Here is a 23,406-nt window from a genome sequence, read left to right on the forward strand (position 1 = left end):
CCTAATAGTCAAAGCTTGGATGTGGCTGACCATGTAAGGAAGCTATGCCTTGAAATATGAAGGAGAAACCAAATCAAAGAACGCTATTTCACCTTCTCTATACAAAGTCTCACCGTTTCCCAAGCTGAAGATAAAGGAAATTTAACATTAATATGTAGTTTCCATATAATATGATCCTGAGTCCCTGACAATTGGGCCTGGGGTAGCTATGTGAGATATTGGGTATAAGGTCTTCAAATCTGGGTAAGATATGGGTGTAGGCTCTTGTGGATCGATCACCGTTAAATAATGGTGTAAATGTTTCTTTTTCGTTTTTCTTTCCTTTTTCCCGTTACCTGTAAATGTGAAAGCTATACATCTACTACAAATAATAACAAAAACATTACCATGCTAGGGTAGCGTTGAATATCAGTAGGCCCTTTAAGTACTAGCATTGTTATAGGGAGGCGGAATGGTCTTCAACATCAGGTCATGGTGAAGTATGAAAGAATGACCAATTATTGTTATTTTTTGTGCCATGATAGACCATGAGAAGTCTCGTTGTACGAGTTTCTTCGAAGCGTCAATGCATCATCAACAAATACATGGGCAAACTTCTTAAACTCCTATGTCCAAGATCTCCAATGTTTTTCTGCATAGCGAATGCCCAAGAGGCTTCTTCCCATTGAGTTTGGGAGATACTACCTGAGTGAGCTGCAGAAGATTGATCGGCCATGGAAAAAACCAGAGAAATGCAGAACACCAAAAGAAGAATATCCCAACTCGAAGATGATAGCAATCAAGGAAAGGCCACGATCTCTGTCGATGCAATGCCGATCTCTACCGATGCCCTAGGGCGAGACCCACGATCGAAAGAATCCCACACAAGGATGAGATAGACAAAGTCCTAAAATAAAAGAGAACCTTAGAAATGGAAAGTCGGGAAGGAGAACGGGAAAACAACACGGTTCCCAATTTGAGGAAGATCCAGAGAGTCACCATTCAACAAGAGAATCCTGAGACGGGTCCAAAACAGGGATGTGGATCATCATAGAAGTCAGGAAGAAGACAAGTGGATGCGAAATCACCGAAGGACCAATGATCGCTGCGCACTAATTGATTTGCCCTCCCTCTATACTTAAGGGCCTGCGATTCTTAGGGTTTCTAGATTTTAAATAGTTTGGGGGGGGGGGGGGGGGGCTAGATTAAGGCCTTTCGGTAATGTTCCGCAAGAATGATTCTGGCAATTTTTTGCACCAGAAAACACTTTAGGAGTAGAATTGCGTTTGGCAATTCCGAGTTGATTTTGCATCGCACTGAATGAAGCAGTCCAAAAAGTGCTGCGAGAACCAAAAACCAGAATTAAAAGATTATTTATTTTATGTTCTGAAAATCACTACTTAAATTGAGTCCCGGCCCAACATTTCTCGTGGATCACAATAGTATCAGATTACACATTTTGATTTCAAAAGCACCTGTGGTACTAAGAACATGATACTTCTTTTTCTCAAAAGAAAAACTAATTTTGGGAGATCAAAGATTAGTACGCTGTAGTCAATACAAATACATAAAGGGACAAAAGCATGATCAAAGATTAGTACGCTGTAGACAATACAAATACATAAAGGGACAAAAGCATAATAAACTTGCAATTCAAGAACACCCAAAACATCTTCTTACAGAGCCAACATATTGTTCAAAGAAACCCGGCGGTGCTGGGGATGGCTCTGGTTCAGACTTCCTGGGAGGAAGATGTTTAAAGAAGGCTTTTACCGCTCCTGTCACTCCATCCTCAGTTTCCATAGCCTTGGCCAGTTCTACAGCTGACTGCTTCACCTGCATTGATTGTTTAGGAAGTCTAAGGAAATAGAAGAAGGAAGACAATACAACAAAAAAATGAATATGAATTTCAAATTTAATTCAAATTAATATATATATATATATATAAACTTAAGTATTAAGTTAAAGGTTAATTATATGTATGATATTGTAGTTTTAGTATACATAGTGTTAAGTTCTAGGGGTATTTTAGTCTATTTCAGCCTCTAAGGCTATTCTCAGTTGTATTTACTTGGTTTAGTAGAGTGTCATGAGTACAGGGGTATACTCTCTCTCTCTCAAAGCTGGTTACAGAATCCTGGTATTGTAACATATAGAAATTAGGAAAATTCATAGATATTTTGTTTCAATATCACTAACAAGATTCAAGCATAAGATTAGTTGATGGACTACTTTGCAACTATATTTTCTTTTTTAGTGCCACACATTGAATGTTCAATTTATGCATTACTGCAAGTTATTTGTCAGTGACTTCATTAATTTTGATATTCTCTTCATGTCATCTGGATTAATAGAGCTGCTATATGATGATGAAATGATCTAAGACGCCCAGATACGGATTGAACATACACTGGAAACAAGATAAAACTCCTGTCTCAGATATAAGATACAGCATTGAGTATTATGGTCAATAAGTAGATAAAAAATTTCTCCACTTTTCTTTCATTTTTTTCTTGGGCTATGCATCTTGTTACGGTATTTTATTATTGATAAATTTAAGGTACCTCCTAATCTTTGCAGACACAAAGCACTTGGACACATTCATAAGGCTGATCTGATGTAGTTTGAGTAAAGATTAGTTGAGTTGTATACATACATAATTTTGTATTTATTAATGAATGTATTTGATAACACATATCGGACATGAACTAATATTCAAGAGGGAAATCATGCAAAGCCACTACCAGTAAAAGGTTTGAACTGATGGGTATGTGCACCTCTCACAAATGGGGCATATAGTCATTGATTTCAAAACAAGATTTGAAATGGTTTGACCTGACATTTTTGTCAGTAGTGAATTATGGCATATTATTAGGTCACACATCCTAATTATTACGCACAAAACTGAATAATGGTTCAATGTAGTGGAAGAACCAGAGTGACCAAGTATGGATTGAAAATCATGTAGCCTCATTGTCTTGAATATTTGAATAAAAAAAATCCAACTACCCTGGACTTAATTATTACCTTGGGGTCTAGCATGTAATTTATTGCACCAACCAGCTTCTCAAGTGAGAACTCATCAACTGGTATAGGAGCAGGACCTACTCCTCTAGCATGCACTCGTTCTCCCCAGAAAGGTTGGTCGCCAAAGAAAGGTACAACAGCGGTTGGGCACTACAAATCAGGATAATCACACAATCAGTCACCAAAGCAATAACGTGAATAAAAGTCTTCAACAAGAAAACTACAAAAGCAGTTACCGCAGCTTTAAGGCCAGCAGCTGTTGTTCCTGCACCCCCATGATGAACCTGAAAGCAAAGGGCAGAACAATACCGCCTCACAGTTAATAACCGAATGGGAAATCAGAGAGTTAAAAAATATGAGTGAAAGAATGATTTGAATATGAAACAATCAACATGAAAATACTTGCACTGAGGTTAAAAATTCCAAGGGCTTTGCCAACAATTTTCATCACACAGAAAATTATTATCATAAAACTAAGAAAGCATATGGACATCAAAGACTGTAACATCATTCATGTCTTCATGATCCTCTTTTTAAGAAGTTAAACAGAAATACTCTACTCATTTATACAAGTATGATCTATCCGTGGTTCTATATAAAATTTTGATATTTTCAAGCATTAGTTTATGTTGTGATGTATTTCTTTCATAGTTTATGTTCACAGTGTATTAATTTAATCCATTACACCATCCAATGGTCTTTCTAGAATGAATCAGCTACCAAGCATTGTTGCAGGAAGAGGAACACACGTAAGAAATGAATTTGAGATTTAACACAAAACAACCAATCAAAGCATTTTAACTTCATTTATCATGACTATGAAAGCAAATCTGGAGCTATGTTGGAGACAGATACATTCGAGAATCAGTTTTCCCAGTAGGCATGCTATTCCAATGATCAAGCAAAGCTGAACACCATGTAGACCAAGTCATAGTAAGCAGTTAACATTAACAGAATGAATTTTTCTGTTCTAAGCAAAACAGTTTAAGAGCATTTTGCAGTCACTAGAGAGTTCACATAATACCTCTCTTGTCTTTGATAATGTCTCTTCTCCTAAGGTTTAATTTAACTATGTTGGGCAACTGGCAGTATCTGTAGTGTGTTGTCATTGTTGGCAATAGTTCATCTGGGTACATTGATGATGTGACAGAGCAACAAGTTATTTCTTGGCAAATCCAGTGATGAGACCATGAGGAGGTCATTCATGACACTGAGGTATGAAGATGGCCACTGGGCCCACTGGCAGTGATTGTGTGGCAGTAATGGTGTACTAATGGCAGTGGTCAAGTGGAGGAGTAGATGAGGTAGATAAAGTGGCTAGAGTGCTTGGCTAAAAAAAAAAAAAAAAAACAATTTATAATAGCGCTGCCACGTGGCCCTCCCAGCCAGGCCATCAGGGCCAGCCGGGTCAGCAAGACTAGCCTGCCCAGCAACAGGGCAGGGCTGTAGGGGCCATGGTGCTTGGCAGCAGCATGGCAGCAGCCAGCCACGAAGGGCCAGCATGTGCATGGGGGCGTGCATGAAGGCGCATTGGCGGAGGGGCAAGCAGAATGAGTTGGGCTCACGTTCACGTACGTGAATGTGATCCTGACTCAAGCAGACTTGGGGTGTTTTGGTCGAAAATTGACCTAGGCAGGTCATGCACACAAGTGCTCGACCATTTGCCTGAATAAAGTTCAGAACTCATGATCTCTCAGCCAAAAATCCCTCTGATGATGTAAGTCATCTTAATACGAATTGTTCCAGAATAATGGTAGCCATCCCATCAGCATCAGATCTCGATGATCCAAATCGCATGGCTTGAATCAGTCTTTGACAGGCGCTGACACCCTGTCGCTACATGTTCCCGCGTGTGGATCCTCATTTATCAAGCATAGAAATGCTCGATACACAGAGTTACACTGAAGACGTTCTATATGTGTGTCACGTGCTCAATTAAGGGCGCTTAAAGATTCTGATTGCCTGATCTTCATTAGCCACGCAATATTGGAGCTGATCTGACGATCGGAAATTCCTCTGCCATCTGAGATCAAACCAATGGGCCAGGTTTCTCCCGTATGTCCCTGCCAATCGGGATGCAATATGTCAAAAGCTGGATGGTGCTTTGGTGTTTCGTGCATCCTTGCTCACCAGAAAAAGATGCCGATCAGTGCGATTTGATTGCTTGCATAAGTCGTTAGTTCCATCATGCGAGGCGCCGCAATCGAACGCGGATATCAGACCCTCGCATATAGAGAGCCGATCAAACGGCTATTGTGCATTCCGTCAAGCCGTGCCGCTACACCCTGTCACGAAACTTCTTTACTCGGCCAACAATTCCTTTTTAAGGGCATCTAAGCCACCCCTTTTGGTCAAATCTAATGGTCCAGCTTTGACTGGCCATATCCCTTGTTTGGACTCCAAATGCAGTGGGGTTTGTTGTGTTGGTCTCTATTCTTAAAGACCTATCTACTGACATCGTGAGAGAGGGATTTTTGGAGCATTGAAGCCTTAGTTTTGAAGATAAATTTAATGAGGGATTGAACGGATTGTGGGGTGCATTCATTCTCTTCACCAACCATTGTTGAGAGCTTGTGAGCTCCATTGAAGGCCATTGCAGAGAAGAATGGTTGAGCTATAATTGAAGTGTTGAAGTCTTTTGAGGTGCAAGAGGAGAGAGAATAGGCAAAAGGGGTTCCATTCATTGAGTGCTTGAAGATTCAAGTGTCCCCACTTGCAAGGGGTCAGTTGAAGATTCCAGTGGGCTGTATTGGGGACCACTGTCAAGCCATCGCAGTTGAGATTACTCTAGAGAGGTAACCACTCAGTCACAAGCATAGTTAGTAAGTTCGGGTACGGCAATAATACGGGAACGGATCCGTACAGCAATTAATTGGCCCATATGACAATAGTACGGTTTCAAAAGTCCGGCGCAATAAAACGTGTACGGCAATGATACGGTACGTGTTTTAATACGGTTGCTCTGTAAATGTACGTGTTAGAATATATGTACTCCAGAATACCGTGGGGATATTCTGGTCCTTTTGGGGGTATTTTTATGTTATTAAGTGTTATTAGCTTATGTCGGCTATGTGGGTTTTAGTCCCACATCGCCTAGCTTCTATTATTTGTAACTTCCCCTCTATTATAAATAGAATGGCCTTTCTCTCATTAATACAATCAATTCCATTATTTTATTTCCTCTCTCTGACCCACGGTTCAACCACCATGGTATCAGAGCTGGTCTGATCTAGGTTAGAGAGAAGAAAAACCCTAATTTCTCCCTCCTTCCTTCCAATCGATCTTCTCTTCTTCTCCTTTTTTTCTCCTTTTTTTTCTGGTTCTGTTTTTCTCCCTTTCAGCCCAAAAACAGAGGCAGCACTAATGAGGTAAACATATGTCGATGATTTAGTGCTGCCCCCCCCCCCCCCTTTTCCTCCCATTGATTTTTATTAAAAAAAAAACCTGCTGGAAGCTTTTTGCAATTTGGAGTTCCTCCTTCCTTGAGATCAGATTTCGATACACCTGATCCTCTAACAGAGGAACACCCTGTGCAGCCTTTTTCCAGCCATATGTTACCCTATTCCTACACCTAACTCCCCTCTTTTCTTTCTCTCCACCAATTATTATTTTTTCCAGCCTAGATCCCCAGATCGATTTCACCTTGTCAGGGTTTTTCAAAACCCTGACTCCAATCGATGTTGGGGTTTCCTTTGTCAGATGTAGCCAATATTTCAGGGATATTTCCCACCTAATCCAAGCACTAATTAACCTCAGTTTGAACCCAATCTGATGGCTGGATCTGTCCCTACAGCAAAAACTTTTCATCCTGCCTTTTTTGGTCCCTGTGAAAACCCTAACTCAAATCGACATTAGGGTTCCAGGTTTAAATACTTGCTGTCTTTTTGAGGGATGACTACTCCATCTATAGAGACCACTCTACCTCAGGTTTTTTTTTCAAAACCCTGGGCCAAATCGATTTTAAGGTTAGGGTTGTTTGCTATGGGAATTTTTAGTTGGTGTTTCTAACATCAAGAAGGACATTCTACTTCAACTATTTATGGCTTGAAGAAGGTTTACTGCCCAAGATTGCTGCTGCCCTCTTTTTTGCGATTTTTGGTGTTTCTCCCACATGAAGATCAAGTTTCCATTACCAAGGAGGTTGGTCGTTCGAACTAGAGATCCATTCCAGTAGTGGTGGTCAGTATGTATTACAATATACAGCACCTTTAACAAGTCATCCTCTCTTTTGTTGAAGCCCCTTCCCTACAATCGATATTCCCTTTCAGGTTTTTTACAAAACCCTGGCTATAATCGATATAAGGGGTAGGGCAGTCCACTATTGCTGATTTTTTAGGAGAGTTTTATCAACCTCAGAGGAGTATTCAGCCCATGATTCAGCATCTTACATCAGGTTTTTTAAGTCAAAATTACTGTTCATTCTGGTGGCTTGGATTCTTCAATTTACAACCTATTTCACTTAATTATTACTCTATGGCTGGCTGCTTCAACTGCCTATGGATGTGTCTGGTTGTTTATCTTAATTTGCTGGTTATTTTGAGCTTCACTACCTACCTTGCTGGTGTTATTGATTAGCTTCTGCAAGCATGACTGGTTGATGTGTTATTGCTGCCTTCATGTGGAATCCTGCTGCTCTATGCTTGTGACTAACTTTCCTCTTATTGGAGATCGAATTACTGCCATTATTGAAGACTCGAATCTGCTACCCTGGAGATCAGCCCATTTGGATTACATCAGTGTTCCACGATTTTTTTGGTTGCACCTATGAAGTTATTCAGTTATGTGAAGCTTCTCTGGTTCAAATCCAGCATACTTTGGAGCTTGAAAACTAGCATAGTTACTGATTCAGATCTGATCCAGTTTTGTTGAGGCTACTTCCATTCATTGCTGTCCGGATATCTTCTTAGTACTGTTTAGCATGTGGGAGTTTCTACCTTGGAGTCTTTTGCACAACTGCTCCTCCCTGTTTGAAGATTGAACAAGCCTTGACAATTGGGGCATTTCCTTACTTCAAATCAGATTTGTATCTTTTTTCAGATCTGAATATTGGAGTTAGGAGTTTCTCCCATGCAGGGATTTCCATTCGAAGTGTTTGTTTGATTGATGGAAGAAGGTTGGAGCTTTCTATGTTACCCAAGTTAATCCTACTCCATTATCCCACTGCTGTTTTTCTTTCACCACCTCCCAAAACATACCTTTGGCATTACCCATAACACCCTTGGAAGTTAATGGTATTCTCTTCTTTACCATTTCTTCTTTTTCCATTACACTTGGCCGCCATTGAACCATTCTGGAATGTTATGTTTGGCCCTATCTCTAACCTAATCTCTCTTATGTCCACGTGCACTACACGTGAGGGAGGGGATTATATACAGTATACAGTATACCTGCAGCCATTGCAGAGAGCAGAACATGCAGGGACACTTGGTGCAAAACATAGAGAAGGTTAGAGGTTTCACCATTGCCAATAAGTATCTACCTTGTTATTGGGTTACGTTTGCCGTAAGGGGGAGGCTGGTGTTAAAAGCTTTGAAGATGTTTGGTTATTGCCTGCCCATATGAGGTCCTACAGTTTGGTTGTTTCCGCTGCTTGCTGCCCTAGTTACTTACCTTCAAGATTATCAGTCAGAGATTCATCCCTGGACAATTGTTGAAGATTGGTAACAATTGATCAAGTCTGCCCAAGTTTGAAGGTCTATTTCTTTCAAGTTCTTGAAGGTCTATTTGGGAGCTGCATTCCTTTTGGAGCTGGATTCTGCTACAACTTATTTTTCCCATTTTATTCAAGTTGGGCATTATTACCTTGTATGCACCAACTTGAGGGGGAGTGTTAGCATTGTTATGGAGAGAGTTTTTTTTTTTAGTAGAGAGTTTTTTTCTTTAGTCCACGCTGGATCTTCCTTCTTTCATATTTGTATAATCCAGCGTGAGGAGGAGTGTTAGAATATATGTACTCCAGAATACCGTGGGGGTATTTTTATGTTATTAAGTGTTATTAGCTTATGTCGGCTATGTGGGTTTTAGTCCCACATCGCCTAGCTTCTATTATTTGTAACTTCCCCTCTATTATAAATAGAGGGGCCTTTCTCTCATTAATACAATCAATTCCATTATTTTATTTCCTCTCTCCGACCCACGGTTCAACCAACAGTATGGGAGCAAAAATACGGGTTTATCCTAGTAAAAATAAGGAGCAAACTGATTTTTTTGCAACTAAATTCTAATCTCTCATAGTCTCATGCCTTCATAAACACTTCAAAGTACAGTTAGAAGAATGAGAAGATAGGTGAGCACGGTGCACTATTTTATGGGCGAGAGATCTCTACTTGGTCGCATGGTCTCTACAAGTGTCTGGGCCAATAGGTGAGCACGCCTAGGTATCTACTGAAGAGAGGGGTGTTGAGTAAACATGTGGATATAATTAAAGATATGTACGAAGGCGTGGTGACTAGTGTGAGATCTGTGTGAGGTCAGGGCAAGGAATTCCCAATTACGACTGGGTTATGTCAGGGATCAGCCTTAAGCCCTTATCTATTTGCTTATCATGGATGAATGACCTAACCAAGAGCATTTAAGACGAGGTCCCGTGATGTATGCTCTTCGCCGATGATATCGTTTTGGTGGATGAGACGAAAGCAGGGATTAACGCCATGCTAGAGTGATGTAGATCGAAAGACCTACATCTGCAAGAAGAAGAACAAGTGTCTAGGTAGTTAGTGGATTTCTATGTTTAATACATTTCCGTACTTTTATTTTGATGTAATAAAAATTGAACCTGTCCAAAGTTGGTTGAACCAGTGGTTCAATTTAAGTAAATAATTAGTCTTTATTTATTTTGGTTTAGTGGTCACATGACCTTTTAAGTGTCCCACTCTCCACGGTTTTGAGAGAGGAGGTGCTGATGTAATAGGATCCGGTCAGGGGTTTCTACTCCTAGATTGAATAGGAAAGTTGGCCTATTGGCCTTATAAATAAAACTAATTTTGTGGGGGCCCTCTTCACCTCACAATTTTGAATTAAACTCTTGAACTGCTGCTGCAACTTGTCTTCTCCAAGGAGAACTGTCTTGTGTTTGATCAAGGCTGGTGGGATTGGTGCGGTATGAAGCCCGGGTGGTTCGTTCAAGCTCTCTTTGTTCTTCAACATTGTTTAAGTTCTGATTTTTCAAGGGTTGCTCATTCAAACAAGTTGTTGTCCAAGTACTGATTCAACAACTAGTAAGTTCTAACCATCCCAAATCCTAGCCTTTCTTCTTCTAATCCTCTAAGCATCCAAACCCTAGAATCCCCTCCATCTTTTAACCCTTTTGCCACACCCCACTCACTGCCCAGACCAATTCAGCCATAGAAACAGCCCCATAATTGGATCGAGCTCTCCCCTCACCCTATAGAAAACTCGATCCTAGTTTGGACATATTCTGTCCAGCCAAACCCTAGAAATTCTTTACTTCTCCAACAACAAACTCAGCCTTATCCCAACTTAATGGGGTTAGCTACATGGATCCAAACAAAGAAAGTAGGGAAAACAGAGTCCTAACTAAGGAGAGAGATGAAAAATGAAAAGTGAAAAAAGACCAGTGAATATTGGGAATTAAATAGAAAAATGAAATATGAAACATAAAAGATAGTAAGAGGAAAAAGGCACAGCCTAGCACGTCAGGAGAATCTCAGCTAAATGGGGTTTTCTTTACTTCTCCCTTCTTCCCAAAACCTAACCCTAGACTCCAAACCTGCTGCCGATTCTGTTTAGAAGTCCTAGACTTGTTAAACCTTAACGAGACCTTCACTAGAAGACTTCTCTACATCAATTTACCCTAACCCTACCATCAAACCCTAGACCTCACTAAACCCTATCCCTAATTGGCCTACTTCACCTATTTTAACCCTAGTTGATCCACCTTTGGAAGCAAATCCTGGTTTTTGGTTTCTAGTTGGATTACATCCAATCTAGAACTATATTATAGAGCTATGAAGATCAACCTTGGAAACAAGAGGTTTTAAGATTAGTAGAACGAAGACAGAGTATATGATGTGTAATTTTAGTCATACTATGATGTATACCGACATGGTGCGAATTGAGGAAAACAGATACCACAAAGTGACTATTTTAAATATCTAGGGTCAATCATAAATAAAGAAGGTGACATTGAGAATGATGTTTCACAGAAAATTAAAATGGGATGGATGAAGTGGAGATGGGCGTCTAGAGTGTTGTGTGACTGACGTATTCCTTTAAAGCTTAAAGGAAAGTTTTATAGGGCTGTTGTATGACCGGCTATGATGCATGGGGCATAATGTTGGGCAATTAAGAAATGTCATATTGAGAAGCTATGCATAGCAGAGATCAGGAGGTTAAGATGGATGTGCAGAAAAACTAGGAAGGATAAAGTAAGGAATGAACGTATTAGAACTGACTTGGGAGTTGCCCTGATCAATGACAAGCTCCGTGAGAGTTATTTGAGGTGGTATGGTCATGTGCCTCTTTCCTCTTACTTTTATCTTTCATCTTTAATCCTTCATTTTTCTTTTTATTTTCCATCTTTCATTTGTCATTTTCCATTTTTCATTTTTCATTTCTCATCTCATTTGCCATCTCTTAATTCCCCATTTTTGTTTAGACCTCAGTTTTCCCTAACCTTGTTTTGTTTGGATCCATGTAGCCAACCCCATTAAGTTGGGATAAGGCTGAGTTTTTTGTTGTTGTTGCAAAGAAACAAATACAACATGAGCCAAAATACAAGCATGAGTAGACAAAATTCTGATATCCACATGACTATGAAACAGACATGAACCAAACTATAAACAAAAGAACACAAAATTCTAATATTCACATTGACTAAAAAATGATCTTCTAATGCAAATGATGATTGTTTTCGAATTAAGCTTCAAGAAATAATACTAAATAATTCACATCTTACCACTGCTTTGCACCTTAAAAATAGCCAGTCATGAGGGCAGTTGTCCAGTAGATACACAAAATCAGGTGGCTCTGCCACTAGCAGAAAAAATCCAGGTAAACAACTACAACATGCTTCCACAAGCTGAGAATAAAGGAAATCCATTAATTGTTACAAGACTAGAGCTAGTCTATGGTACAGAGTGGGTCGGCAACAAGAGGTAGTTACTTACAGTTTCCAAGACCACCCCACCCTTTGTTAATGATGCCTCTCTGTCCAGTACTTTTCAGTGCCTCCACAATTATTTGTGTCATTTTCTCTGGTTGTTGAACAGGCTGTTGCAAACTCACAAAGTAAAAAATAGAATTACTAAAACATACTACAAAAAAAGAGTTGTGAATTAACAAAGTTAAAAATAGACGTACAAAAGAGGATTCTCCTAAAAAAGAGCACATCAGATCTCAAGAATACAGAAGCAAGTAAAGATTCAGAATATGATAAATGTAGTATTTGAGTAGTCATATAACACATGACACAGCACAAATTTTTTAAGTGCAACTTCAATGACATTACAAACAGAACTCTAACCGTTTATGCACCAATCATATTTAAAAGAATATGCATCTTTACAATTGACAAGTTTTGTTTTTTTTCCCTGGTGACACAAGTTCTAGAGCTCAGACTTATCCATTCTATGACTTTGGTACTGGACGTTCCCAAAAAATGGCAGGTCAGGTGAATTCAATAATAGATGGCTGTTGGCATTCCAGCCTTCCTTCTCCTTTCTTTTTCTTTTGTTTTTTGGTAAAGCCTTCCTTCTCATTTCAAGGCCTATCTGAAAGAGAATCCAGTACCTCTTGGTCGTGAATTTCTAAATAGGACGAACCGGAACCCGTGGATATCTTTGCTTTGGAACAAAACAATTAGAATTAGGCTCGGTCAACTGAAATGTGTATTCTCCATAATGTGCATTCTCTATATAGGATATCTTCCAATTGATCACAATTTCCCAAAGCACATAATACTAAATCTCGTCTCGGAGGGCCATTTTGGCCAGACTGAAATTTCACCGAAACATTGTATTTTCTCTATAAGTTTTGCTTGCAATTTCGGGGTGCAAAATGCCAAAATGAGCGAAATAACAAAACAAAATAACCAAAATTTCGACGAAATGGTGCATTTTCTAGACCCATTTTTCATTTCGAAGTAGCATTTCATCTCGGTAAAGTGGAATATCCAAAATCTCGGCAAGATTTAGTACTATGTGCTTAAGTGCCCCTCACAAAACCAAGCTTACACTTATAAACAGTCAATTCAGCCACATTGAAATCTGTGATAAATGAAGCTACTGCACTAGAATAGTGCAGTACTGCTATATCTGAGAGGATTCTTCTTAAATAATATTGGGTAAATTAGAGCTGGGATACCTAATGTTTAAATAAACTACGCTCCAGGTACCTCACATATATATTATGTTTGGGGTGCTTTTTCCATATTCCAACTTTGCCCATATCACCGCCTCCAAAACTTCCCATCACCACCAGCTCTTCCAATCCAAATTATTCCAATAATTTATTTATTTCTTTTTTTGTTATTTTATTAATAATTTTTTCTTTTTAATTATATTTATTTATTTATTAGTTATTTTTATTAATACATTTTCTGTTAATTAATAATTAATAATTTTCAAATTTCATTAAAATCTATATTATTATTATACAACAACAACAACTCAGCCTTATCCCAACTTAATGGGGTCGGCTACATCGATCCAAGAAGAGACAAACTTTAAAAATATAGAAGGGAAGTGGCATTCAACATCGACACAAATTCTAGGGCATTGACCCTTTTCAGCTATGTACCGCTTCTTAACTGCCTAACATTTTGCTCTAGTCCTCAAAAAAGGAGTGTAAAACAACAATAGCATCACAACGTCATGGTCCAACTAAATGGGATCGACCTCAAGGATTTTTGCTCTCCAATCAGCTATATTTGAAGCCATTCCTGGAAGAAGGCCTAAGCTAAGCATGTCTTTCTTCACCACTTCTCCAATGGTTATCTTAGGTCTGCCCCTAGCCCTTTTGGTTCCCTCAATCTGAATCAGGTCACTCCTCCGAACTGGGGCATCCGGAGGCCTTGGTTGAACAAGGCAAAACCACTTCAAACGACTCTCTCTAAGTTTTTCATGGATCGGAGATACACCCAATCCAGCTCTAATATTGTCATTTCTTACTTTCTCCTTCCTAGTTTTCCCACACATTCATATCAACATCTTCATCTCTACAACACCAAGTTTATCTATATGACACTTCTTCACAGCCCAGCATTCCGTACCATACATCATAGCTGGTCTAATGACAGCTCTATAGAATTTTCCTTTAAGCTTTAAGGGATACGCCAATCACATAGAACTCTGGACGCACCTCTCCACTTCATCCACCATATTTTAATCCTCTAGGTAACATCGTCTTCTATGTTGACCTCCTTATTTACAATTGATCCCAGATATCTAAAGGGATCACTTTGCGGGATCACCCTCTCACAAATATTTACCACCTCATTCCATCTCAGAGTTGCTGAAGTTACACACCATATATTTGGTCTTAGTTATACTTATCTTTAGACCTTTTGATTCCAAGATTGATCTCCACAGTTCCATTTTGGTGTTAATCCTTGCTTTTGTCTCAGCCACCAATACAATATCATCTGCAAAGATCATACACCATGGGACCTCATCATGTATGCCTCTGGTTAAGTTATCCATGATAAGCGCGAACAAATAAGGGCTTAAGACTGATCCCTGGTGTAACCCAATTGAGATTGGGAATTCACTTCCTTCCCCCTCCCCTCTCTCCGTTCTAATGCTAGTCACCACATCAGCATATATATCTTCAATAATGTCTACACGTCTACATGACACTCTTCTCTAGGATATTCCAGATTAGCTCTCTAGGGACTCTGTCGTAGGCTTTTTCTAGGTCTATAAAGACCATATGGAGATCCTTCTTGCCCTCTCTATATCTTTCCATTAGTCTCCTAAGTAGGAAATTTGCCTCCATCGAGGATCTTCCCGGTACAAATCCGAATTGATTTTCCGAAATAGTTCTCTTTTCTCAGGTGGGTTTCAATAACCCTCTCCCATAGCTTCATGGCATGATTCATCAACTTTATGCCTCTATAGTAATTACAGATTTACAGTTCTAAATATCTCCTTTGTTTTTATAAATTGGGACCACAATGCTTCTCCTCCATTCATCTGGCATTTTCCTAGTGCTCATAATCTTGTTGAGCAACTGGTTTGCCATGAAAGACCACAAAATCATAATTTTGATTACCATTATACATATACATTTTTTTTTATTATAATCTTTTCATTTTTTTCATTCAAGAAGTTTGACCCCTCCTTCCAATTTTGTTTTCTTTGGTCCACTGGGGAAAAAGCACCAGAACTCTTTCTCGAGAATCTGCAGCAGCCACTGCTTGGTTCGTGTCTCAAAAGAATATTTCAGGTCTTAAGTTTGACCATCAGAATGTATGTTTTTCTTAACGAGTTTGGTGTCTGGACCCTCCACCCCCATGGGGCTGGGAATCAAGTGGCAAGGGGTTAAAGAAGCTTGCTCATCCGATTTCCCCCCAAGAGATGAAGGTGTTGTTTCATCCTCAGAATGTTCTCTTCCGTTTCTTAAACCCATCAAATCCCCATTGCTTATTAGTTGATTTTGCTGCCCTTTATTCAGGTTCAGGTATATGATCGCCTCTGTTTTCCTTTCTTTTTCTCTTTGAAACAGAGCACAGATGGGTTTCTTCCTCACCATATTAGTGCTGACCTTGTCCATCTCAGCCTTGATGGGATTCAGGGGTAAGCTTTCAGCCATAAGAATGGAACGAGTATCACTCTCATTTGATTCCATATTCCAGAGTGGGTTTTCAGCCTTGTTTGCAGAGGAGATGTATCATTTGATACCATTTGTGTCAACTTGCATTTCTCAAGAGAATATTTCAGGTACGGCAATTTCAAATTGTGCTCGAATAAGGCAAAGGAGTGATTCCAAATGACCTTGCTCACATAAGTATCCAAGAAAGATTGATTCCCAGAGGGAAAGACAGGATTGTTGAATCACTACAGCAGATTCCACAATAAGTGTTGAATCAACACCAATCCACCCATTGAATCACCACAATAATTGTTGAATCAACATCAATTCACCTATTGATTCACCACAATAGGATTGTTGAATCAGCACAGCAGATTTCTGACTCACCACAAAAATAAAAGGCAGAAAGCCATGCTTCATTCATTCAAAATCGGGGGTCTCTTTCAGCCTTACAGCTGCCTTATATAACTTCTAGTAGACCTGAATCATATAGGCCTCAGGAATACCTCTCAGCCAATAGGAAACAACAACTAGGAAAATAAACACATAGAAGATAAAAACTCTTACGCAAGTCTCTTAAGAGAGTCCAAATTGGACTGATCTCTATCAAGATAAGATAGACTTCTAATAACTTGGTAACTCTATTACAACTAATAAAAGTAGTAAGATAAGGAAGAAATAAAACAATAATGCTCATCCAAAAATATCCCACGATGGGAAGCTTAATCCTGGTTCAATTCCGAAACAGAACCATATAATTTAAGTACCTCTGATCTAGCATCATTAGGCCATGAAAACATGAATCCTACTCAAACTTGAAAAGGAAAGGTAAACTATTCGACAACATGTGCCCATGGTTTAAAGTATCGGTACGGATCGTATCGGCCGATACATATCGGTATCGGTTGGTACCGATACGTCCCTTTTAAAAAAAATAGACTGTCTCAGATTATATCAAAATGTATCGGCCGATATGGACTGATACTATACGATACGATACGATACAACCGATACATATCGATACGTCCAGTAAAGGGTTCTGTGAGTGGTTTAATAAGTATCGATATGTATCAATAAATATCAGCCGATACGGCTCAATACATACCAATACTTACTGATACATTCCATAAAAAAACCATTTTCACTCTCAGAGTCACAGACTAGATACAACTCCTACTCTAACAGAAAAATGAAGGAAAACTCTCAACCAAGGGACTAAAATCTTGCATTTTATCTTGGTTTTTCACACTTTTGGACTCAAAAACGAATCAAGGAGTGCTACAACATCATTTGCATCATCCAATACTCTTCATAGCTACAAACGATTAAAACATGTAAGAAACATCATCTTTTATAACAATTTCAATTTAACGCACTTGTCTGATATATGTTATTCTCCATTTTAGTGTTTATGCATGATATATGTTATATATTGCTTGTTTATATTGTTTTTAGTGTCCAAAAGTGTATTTCCATGGATACTTTGACCATTTTAATGTGTTTCTGCACCGTTCAACACGTATCTTCGATATAATACGAAACATCTCTTAAAATCGCCCGACCGATACGTACCAGATACCGATACTTTAAACCTTGCAGGTGCCTACTTAGTAAACACACTTTACAAATATCATTAGAAAAGGATCATTTCTAAAGAATAGTGAACTGTGAAACACTGAACAATATGATTGGATTGTTCTTTCTCCCCCATTCTATTTTTCAATAAGCTTGAAAGGCTCAAAGCACAAACAAAGAAATTGGATGTACTCAAGTTTGCTTGTGCATTTGAAACAAGTATTCCTTCAGCAGAAGCAATGACACGAATGCAAGCCATCATGCCTCTTAACATTAATGCCTAAATCTGCAATCTCTATGGCTGGCAGAAACAACAACAACTAGAGAGTAAGGACAAAAAGAAACTCACAAGGCTACCAAATCCAATATAGATAGGCTTGTCACCTGCTTCAAGCCATTTCACTAGTGCTTCTGGAGGCACATAATTTGAAGCAAGGTCAAGGAAGCAAAAACCAACAACATCAATCTTCGGCCCCCAGTCTGCCAAAAAAGCAAGTAAGCTAGACCAAATCAGATTAGAGCTCAGAAACATCAATGATTACAAGAACAACAAATCCTTGAACTAGCTACAGCAGTCCTGCTAGCTTACAAATAAACAAGAATATAAATGATTGTCCACAGGTAATAAATTTTCCTATTCCTCGTGATATGTTAATAGGACACAGGTTAAATTAGCCAAGCTGGATTATTTTTTTTTTCTATAGGAAAAATGAAAATGACTTAACTACATGAGTGCCATAAAAGTAGAGAAAATATGCAATAGACGATACCCTAAACTCGTGTCCTTAAAAGTCCAAATGTAATTAACCTGCTCGATGTTTCAAACAACAAATAGAAATAGGAAAGATCACAAAAAAAATTCTTGGTTTGTCATAACACCCACCTTGAATGACCAATTTAAATAACTGGAAAAAATGACGCGAGCATAACTTTTTATAATGTATGACTGAAGAAGCTGAATTTTACCACTATATCCATGATATTAAGAATCAAAGGAATAACCTTTCGGTTTGGGGACAAGGTGAGGACTCCAAATGTATCCATAAGGCACATCAGAGGCAGACCCTTGGGCACCACTTAAATATGTGACAGGTCTTAACTTCAGCTTTTTCTTCCGGAATTCATTTATCATGTCTCGTATTCCAAGCCATATTAATGAGTCAACAATATGGTATGACAGCTGCGCAATTTACTCAAAAAATAAATAAATAAGAAAAACAAGTGCAACTAACCAAACATAATGAGATATTACTTCAGTATAAAAGACAATGTAAGGAAGGTTTTTTGTGATCTCACCCTATACCCAGCTTGTTGTTTGACACGAGATAAAGGATGTGGAAAGTCATTGGTTGGCCTGCCAAGAAATATTCAAACGTCATTATTAGTTGCACTCCCAATATTACATCTCATTGAACCACATAACATAAAAGAAAGAGATATTCTGTGATACATAAAAGCAATTTAAAATGCTTAATTTCCCACAAATAAGACAATAAGCCCTTGCAGAAGTCAAATCAACAATTAAAGTCAAGTGAACATTAGAAACATTGACAACCCATAGGCCAAGCAAAACTTACGTCCATGGCATAGTAAAAAATATATGGAGCGGTACTTTCAGTGCTTCTGCCACATGTGTATGTCCTGAACAAGTAGTATCCATGCCAGTTAGCATTTGAAGCCAAGACCTCCATTTAATTGCGCCCAGAGCAAAAACATTCTAATTTCACAGATCTAAAGAAAGTCGAAAAACAAAATAACATGAAACTGATTTAAACAGAGTTTAGAGAACTTAATCCAATCATCCCCAACATCATCAAAATAAGTCAATAGAAAGAGCCAACTATCAAAAACAAAAATGGTATCTATATCTTGATGATAGCTGGAATCAGTCTAGAGCCGGTTCATTCATGCTCCAAGGACCATACAATTAAATTATCTCTGAAACTTTCCCCAGGACTGGGCATTAGACTATAATATGAACAACAGATGTCTCTTCCTAAACTGGTTCATATTTTGTACTTCATTGATGTTCTATCTACAGTTATTACAGTTCTCTTTCAAAGTATCTTTTTACTCAATGACGAGTTCAATAAATCCACGAGCAAGACCCATGATTCATGAGAACCAATGAAACAAGGAACAGACGGGAGAACATAATTCAGTGATCAATTAACAAAAAAAATTAAATGGTAACAACCTGCAATAGATGTTTGTAGATTTTTGTTACTTCACAAACTGTCAGAAGAGAAGACATTCCATCCAATCTCATATAACATGGGAGAACCAAGAATCTGGAAGCATACCATCACTTGACCATAGAATAAAAAAAAAGGGGGGGGGGGGGGGTTCACCTCCGACCAACTAACAAGAATATGGATTGAAGCTGGAATAGGATCACTAGAGAAGTATCTTTTGACATTAATGTTTGTTTACTCAATTAGAAAAGAAATCATTAAGGCAGCATTTGTAATTTTGTAAACATACCTATCAATTACTATCATTTAAAACTTAAGTTTTATATCAGCTTCACTTTTTCGGTTTAAAGAAATCAATTGGTAAATTACATTTGTTACCATGAAATTGGGGGGGGGGGGGGTGGGGAATGCCATTGAATGTAGCACTGCTGGTTGCAGAATCAAGACTAAGGTCCATAGAAAGACCTTAAATAGTGATGCAGGAGAATAGAACTATAGTGGTGGGTCTGGTCATCGACCTGCACTTTCCTAAAATAAGGCTAAAGCAAACTCGACCTCGAACCAGGGAGAAACCAGTGAGAGATCGATTGCAGCCAGGATCAACATAATAGGGAAGAACAAATTGAATAACTGGAACTCTCTTTTTTTTTATTGCTATTTTTCAGTTTACATATGAAGGAGAACACAAAAGGATAAGAAAAGAAGAAGAAAGGAATATAGAAGAGGGGGGGGGGGATAGGATCAGCTCTCTCAGCCCATCATCCTCTCACCCATGGTCTCTCACTGTTGCCATGTCTCACAGCTTCAACCATAACTCTTTTTTCTTAAATCTTTGTACTTTTTCTGTTCAGCCTCATACTCTTATTTATAATAACCCAATTACAAAGCAACCCAGTCCCAATCTAATTAAGAAACTAAATAAATCTAGAAAAGGAAACTACTAATTCATAAAACCTATAAAATAGAAACTTCCTATAAAATCTAGCTGTCATCAAAATAGAAACTTCTATTTTAGAGAACAAAATAAAAATAGCAACAAACTGAAATTACAAACCTAAGGAGATAGAAAATCCTACTTTCGAAATATGAAAATAGAAACTAAACTTTTGCAGCATTAGGATAGAAGCTTTCTCCACTTGATGGACCCACAAGATCTTCTAAAAAGCATCCCCACACAAGGCAAATATGGGCTCTGACACTGTTCACGTGAACAGTAACGTGAACAGTGTTTTTGGTCTTTTTTTCTTCATATTTCAATCTACATCAAGGCTCAATACATCAAAGAATGAGGCAGGATAACCCAACCCCCCCAACACCGTCCAATTAAAAAAAAAGCATACCCAGTGCATGAGGCTCCCGCCACTGCAAGATCTGGGGAGGGTCATAATGTACGCAGCCTTACCCCTGCTTTCGCAGTGAGGCTGTTTCCAGACTTGAACCAGTGACCATTCGGTCACAATGGAGCAACCTACCGTTGCTACAAGGCCCGCCCTATCCCCAACACCATCTAATAGGTGCACAAATTATTAAAGGCTAGCTGGTACATTCAAGCAAGGATCAAGAAATCGGTGCCGACACTGGTTGACCAGCCAGAAACCAAGATTTCCCAAGTTTTGACCATATCTCGATCAAAACTGTTACTTACTCCAGGCCAACTTGAAACCTTGGTTTCAAGGCCCATAAATAGTTTTTTCGCCCTGATTCTTGTTGTACTGCCTATTTTTGACATTTTGAACCCAATCCATGAATTAGTTTCACATAGAGAACAGTCAAAATAATACTTGGTGGTTTTGACCCAAGTTTAATAGTGTATATTGTTCTTGGACATGGTATCGAATAATGTTTAAACGGAACATAACTCCTTCAATATAAATCAGATTTAAGCGATCTTGGATTTGTTGGAAAGTTTTCAAACAAATCCAAGATTGCTTAAATCTGATTTATATTGAAGGAGTTATGTTCCAATCAAACTTAATTTGGTGTGCAAGAATGCTATTTAAAATCGCTCTGAATGGAAATAAATTTTAGACATAAAAAAAATGAATATTTTACCGCTCTTTTGGTTTTAGCAATGTTTTATAATATTAAAATTTATAGAATTTTTTGATTTGAGAAAAACCCCAGAGCATTAAAAAGTTAAAAATTGCATCTGCCAAAAATCCAGTTTTTATTCATGAACTAGGGGGTTGACTTTTTATCCTTTTAGAATTTGATTTTTTTAATATTTTTATTGGATTCAAATAGGGGGTATTTGCTTATTTATGAATAATATCTGAGGTAAATGCAAAAACATTTACTTAAATTAAATGATATTTGGCATAACTAAGTGCTTGACCTGGTTTCGAGCCAGGTTTCCACAAGTTTCGATGGGAATAAGTGAATTTATATAGGTATTCAGGTCGCAACTTGCTAAATTACTGAAATATGGTCGAAACATGTCGAAACCAACCGAAACCAGGTTGTTGAGTTATGTAGTTATGTAACCCGATAAGGGTACTTTTGGTCTTTATCCTTGTTTATTCCCTGTTATTAGCATAGTCGGCTGTACAGGGACAGTATTGTAATTCTGCCTTATTATTGAATGATATATATGAAGGGGCTGAGTGATCAAACAACTCACTTAAGCCATTCCCCTATTTCCTGTTTAGGTAACATGGTATCAGAGCTAAACCCTAAAAACCTATTCTGATCTAAGTCCAAAAAAACCCCTTCTTCCTTCCATCGTTTTCTCTTCTTTCCTCCTTCCTTCAATTTTCTTTCTTCTCTTCTTCTTGGTTCTTCTCTTTCGCTTTAGGGCAGCACTAATGAAGTGATCTTACGATCTAGTTGCTGCCCTCAAACCCACCTCATTTTCTCCATGTTATAAAACCTGTTTCTGCCCAATAGTTGCTGCTATTCCTCTTTGCGATTTTTTGAAGCTCTCTAGATTTTGAAGATTCAGCCTCGATCCCTTTGTAGGTTGATCTTCCATTGATTGAGGCCTCCTCTGCAACCCTAACCAGCAACTATCCCCTTTTTTATTCCTTCTTTTCAGTCCCTAACTTCCAATCGAATCTATTTCAGTTTTTTTTCTAAAACCCCAACTCCAATCGATTTCTTTGGATTAGGACTGCTGGGCTGCTGTTGTCGCTGATTCTTTTGGAGCTGTTCATTACCATTGAGAGGCTCCTTCGACCTCAGTTTCAGCTACTATTTCTGCTGTTTTTTGGGAGCTCCAACTTTTTCCTATTTTGAGATCGATCTTCCCTTATATCGATCTTAAGGTTGCTGGTTCTTCTTGGCTGGTTACATCGGGTCATTTCTTGTTCCCTTCATTGTTTGGCTAAAAACTAATGACAGGCTCAGACTCCTCTTCTGCAACCTCTGGGCTTGATGGACAGTCCCGGACAGAATTTCTTCCCTTGGCTGCCCCTACTCCAATCGATTTCTTTGGATTAGGACTGCTGGGCTGCTGTTGTTGCTGATTCTTTTGGAGCTGTTCATTACCATTGAGAGGCTCCTTCGACCTCAGTTTCAGCTACTATTTCTGCTGTTTTTTGGGAGCTCCAACTTTTTCCTATTTTGAGATCGATCTTCCCTTATATCGATCTTAAGGTTGCTGGTTCTTCTTGGCTGGTTACATCGGGTCATTTCTTGTTCCCTTCATTGTTTGGCTAAAAACTAATGACAGGCTCAGACTCCTCTTCTGCAACCTTTGGGCTTGATGGACAGTCCCGGAAAGAATTTCTTCCCTTGGCTGCCCCTATCAAGCTTGATGGCACCAATTACCTCAAGTGGTCTCAGACTACCTACTTGACCATTGTTGGTCGTGGCCTTACTAGCCATATCCTTGGGACTAACACCATGCCAGCTGAAACTG

At 38.7% G+C, this 23,406-nt stretch overlaps 1 protein-coding gene across 1 annotated transcript; it reads right to left on the minus strand.

The window, feature by feature from the left end:
• Nucleotides 1-1,485: 1,485 nt before the first annotated feature.
• On the minus strand, nt 1,486-19,042 carry LOC122656155 (sterol 3-beta-glucosyltransferase UGT80A2-like). Its single transcript, XM_043850611.1, has 9 exons — nt 18,930-19,042; nt 18,649-18,706; nt 18,355-18,532; nt 17,702-17,832; nt 12,135-12,237; nt 11,924-12,000; nt 3,243-3,290; nt 3,007-3,156; nt 1,486-1,815 (listed from the first exon to the last, which is right to left on the minus strand). The coding sequence occupies exons 1-9, from the start codon at nt 19,022-19,024 to the stop codon at nt 1,633-1,635; spliced, it is 1,023 nt and encodes a 340-aa protein (XP_043706546.1). The 5' UTR covers nt 19,025-19,042; the 3' UTR covers nt 1,486-1,632.
• Between the last annotated feature and the right edge of the window lie 4,364 nt (nt 19,043-23,406).

Source organism: Telopea speciosissima, chromosome 3 (genome assembly GCF_018873765.1).
Source record: "Telopea speciosissima isolate NSW1024214 ecotype Mountain lineage chromosome 3, Tspe_v1, whole genome shotgun sequence".
In the NCBI taxonomy this organism is placed as follows: domain Eukaryota; kingdom Viridiplantae; phylum Streptophyta; class Magnoliopsida; order Proteales; family Proteaceae; genus Telopea; species Telopea speciosissima.

Bases quoted from the DNA above. Each gene is read 5' to 3' on its own strand.
- LOC122656155 (XM_043850611.1), bottom strand. From the start codon at position 19,024: ATGCTAACTGGCATGGATACTACTTGTTCAGGACATACACATGTGGCA. The intron at 18,533-18,648 runs GTGAGATCACAA...TAAATTGCGCAG, and splicing joins AACAACAAGCTGGGTATAGG to CTGTCATACCATATTGTTGA. The intron at 1,816-3,006 runs GTAATAATTAAG...CAATCAATGCAG, and splicing joins ATTACATGCTAGACCCCAAG to GTGAAGCAGTCAGCTGTAGA.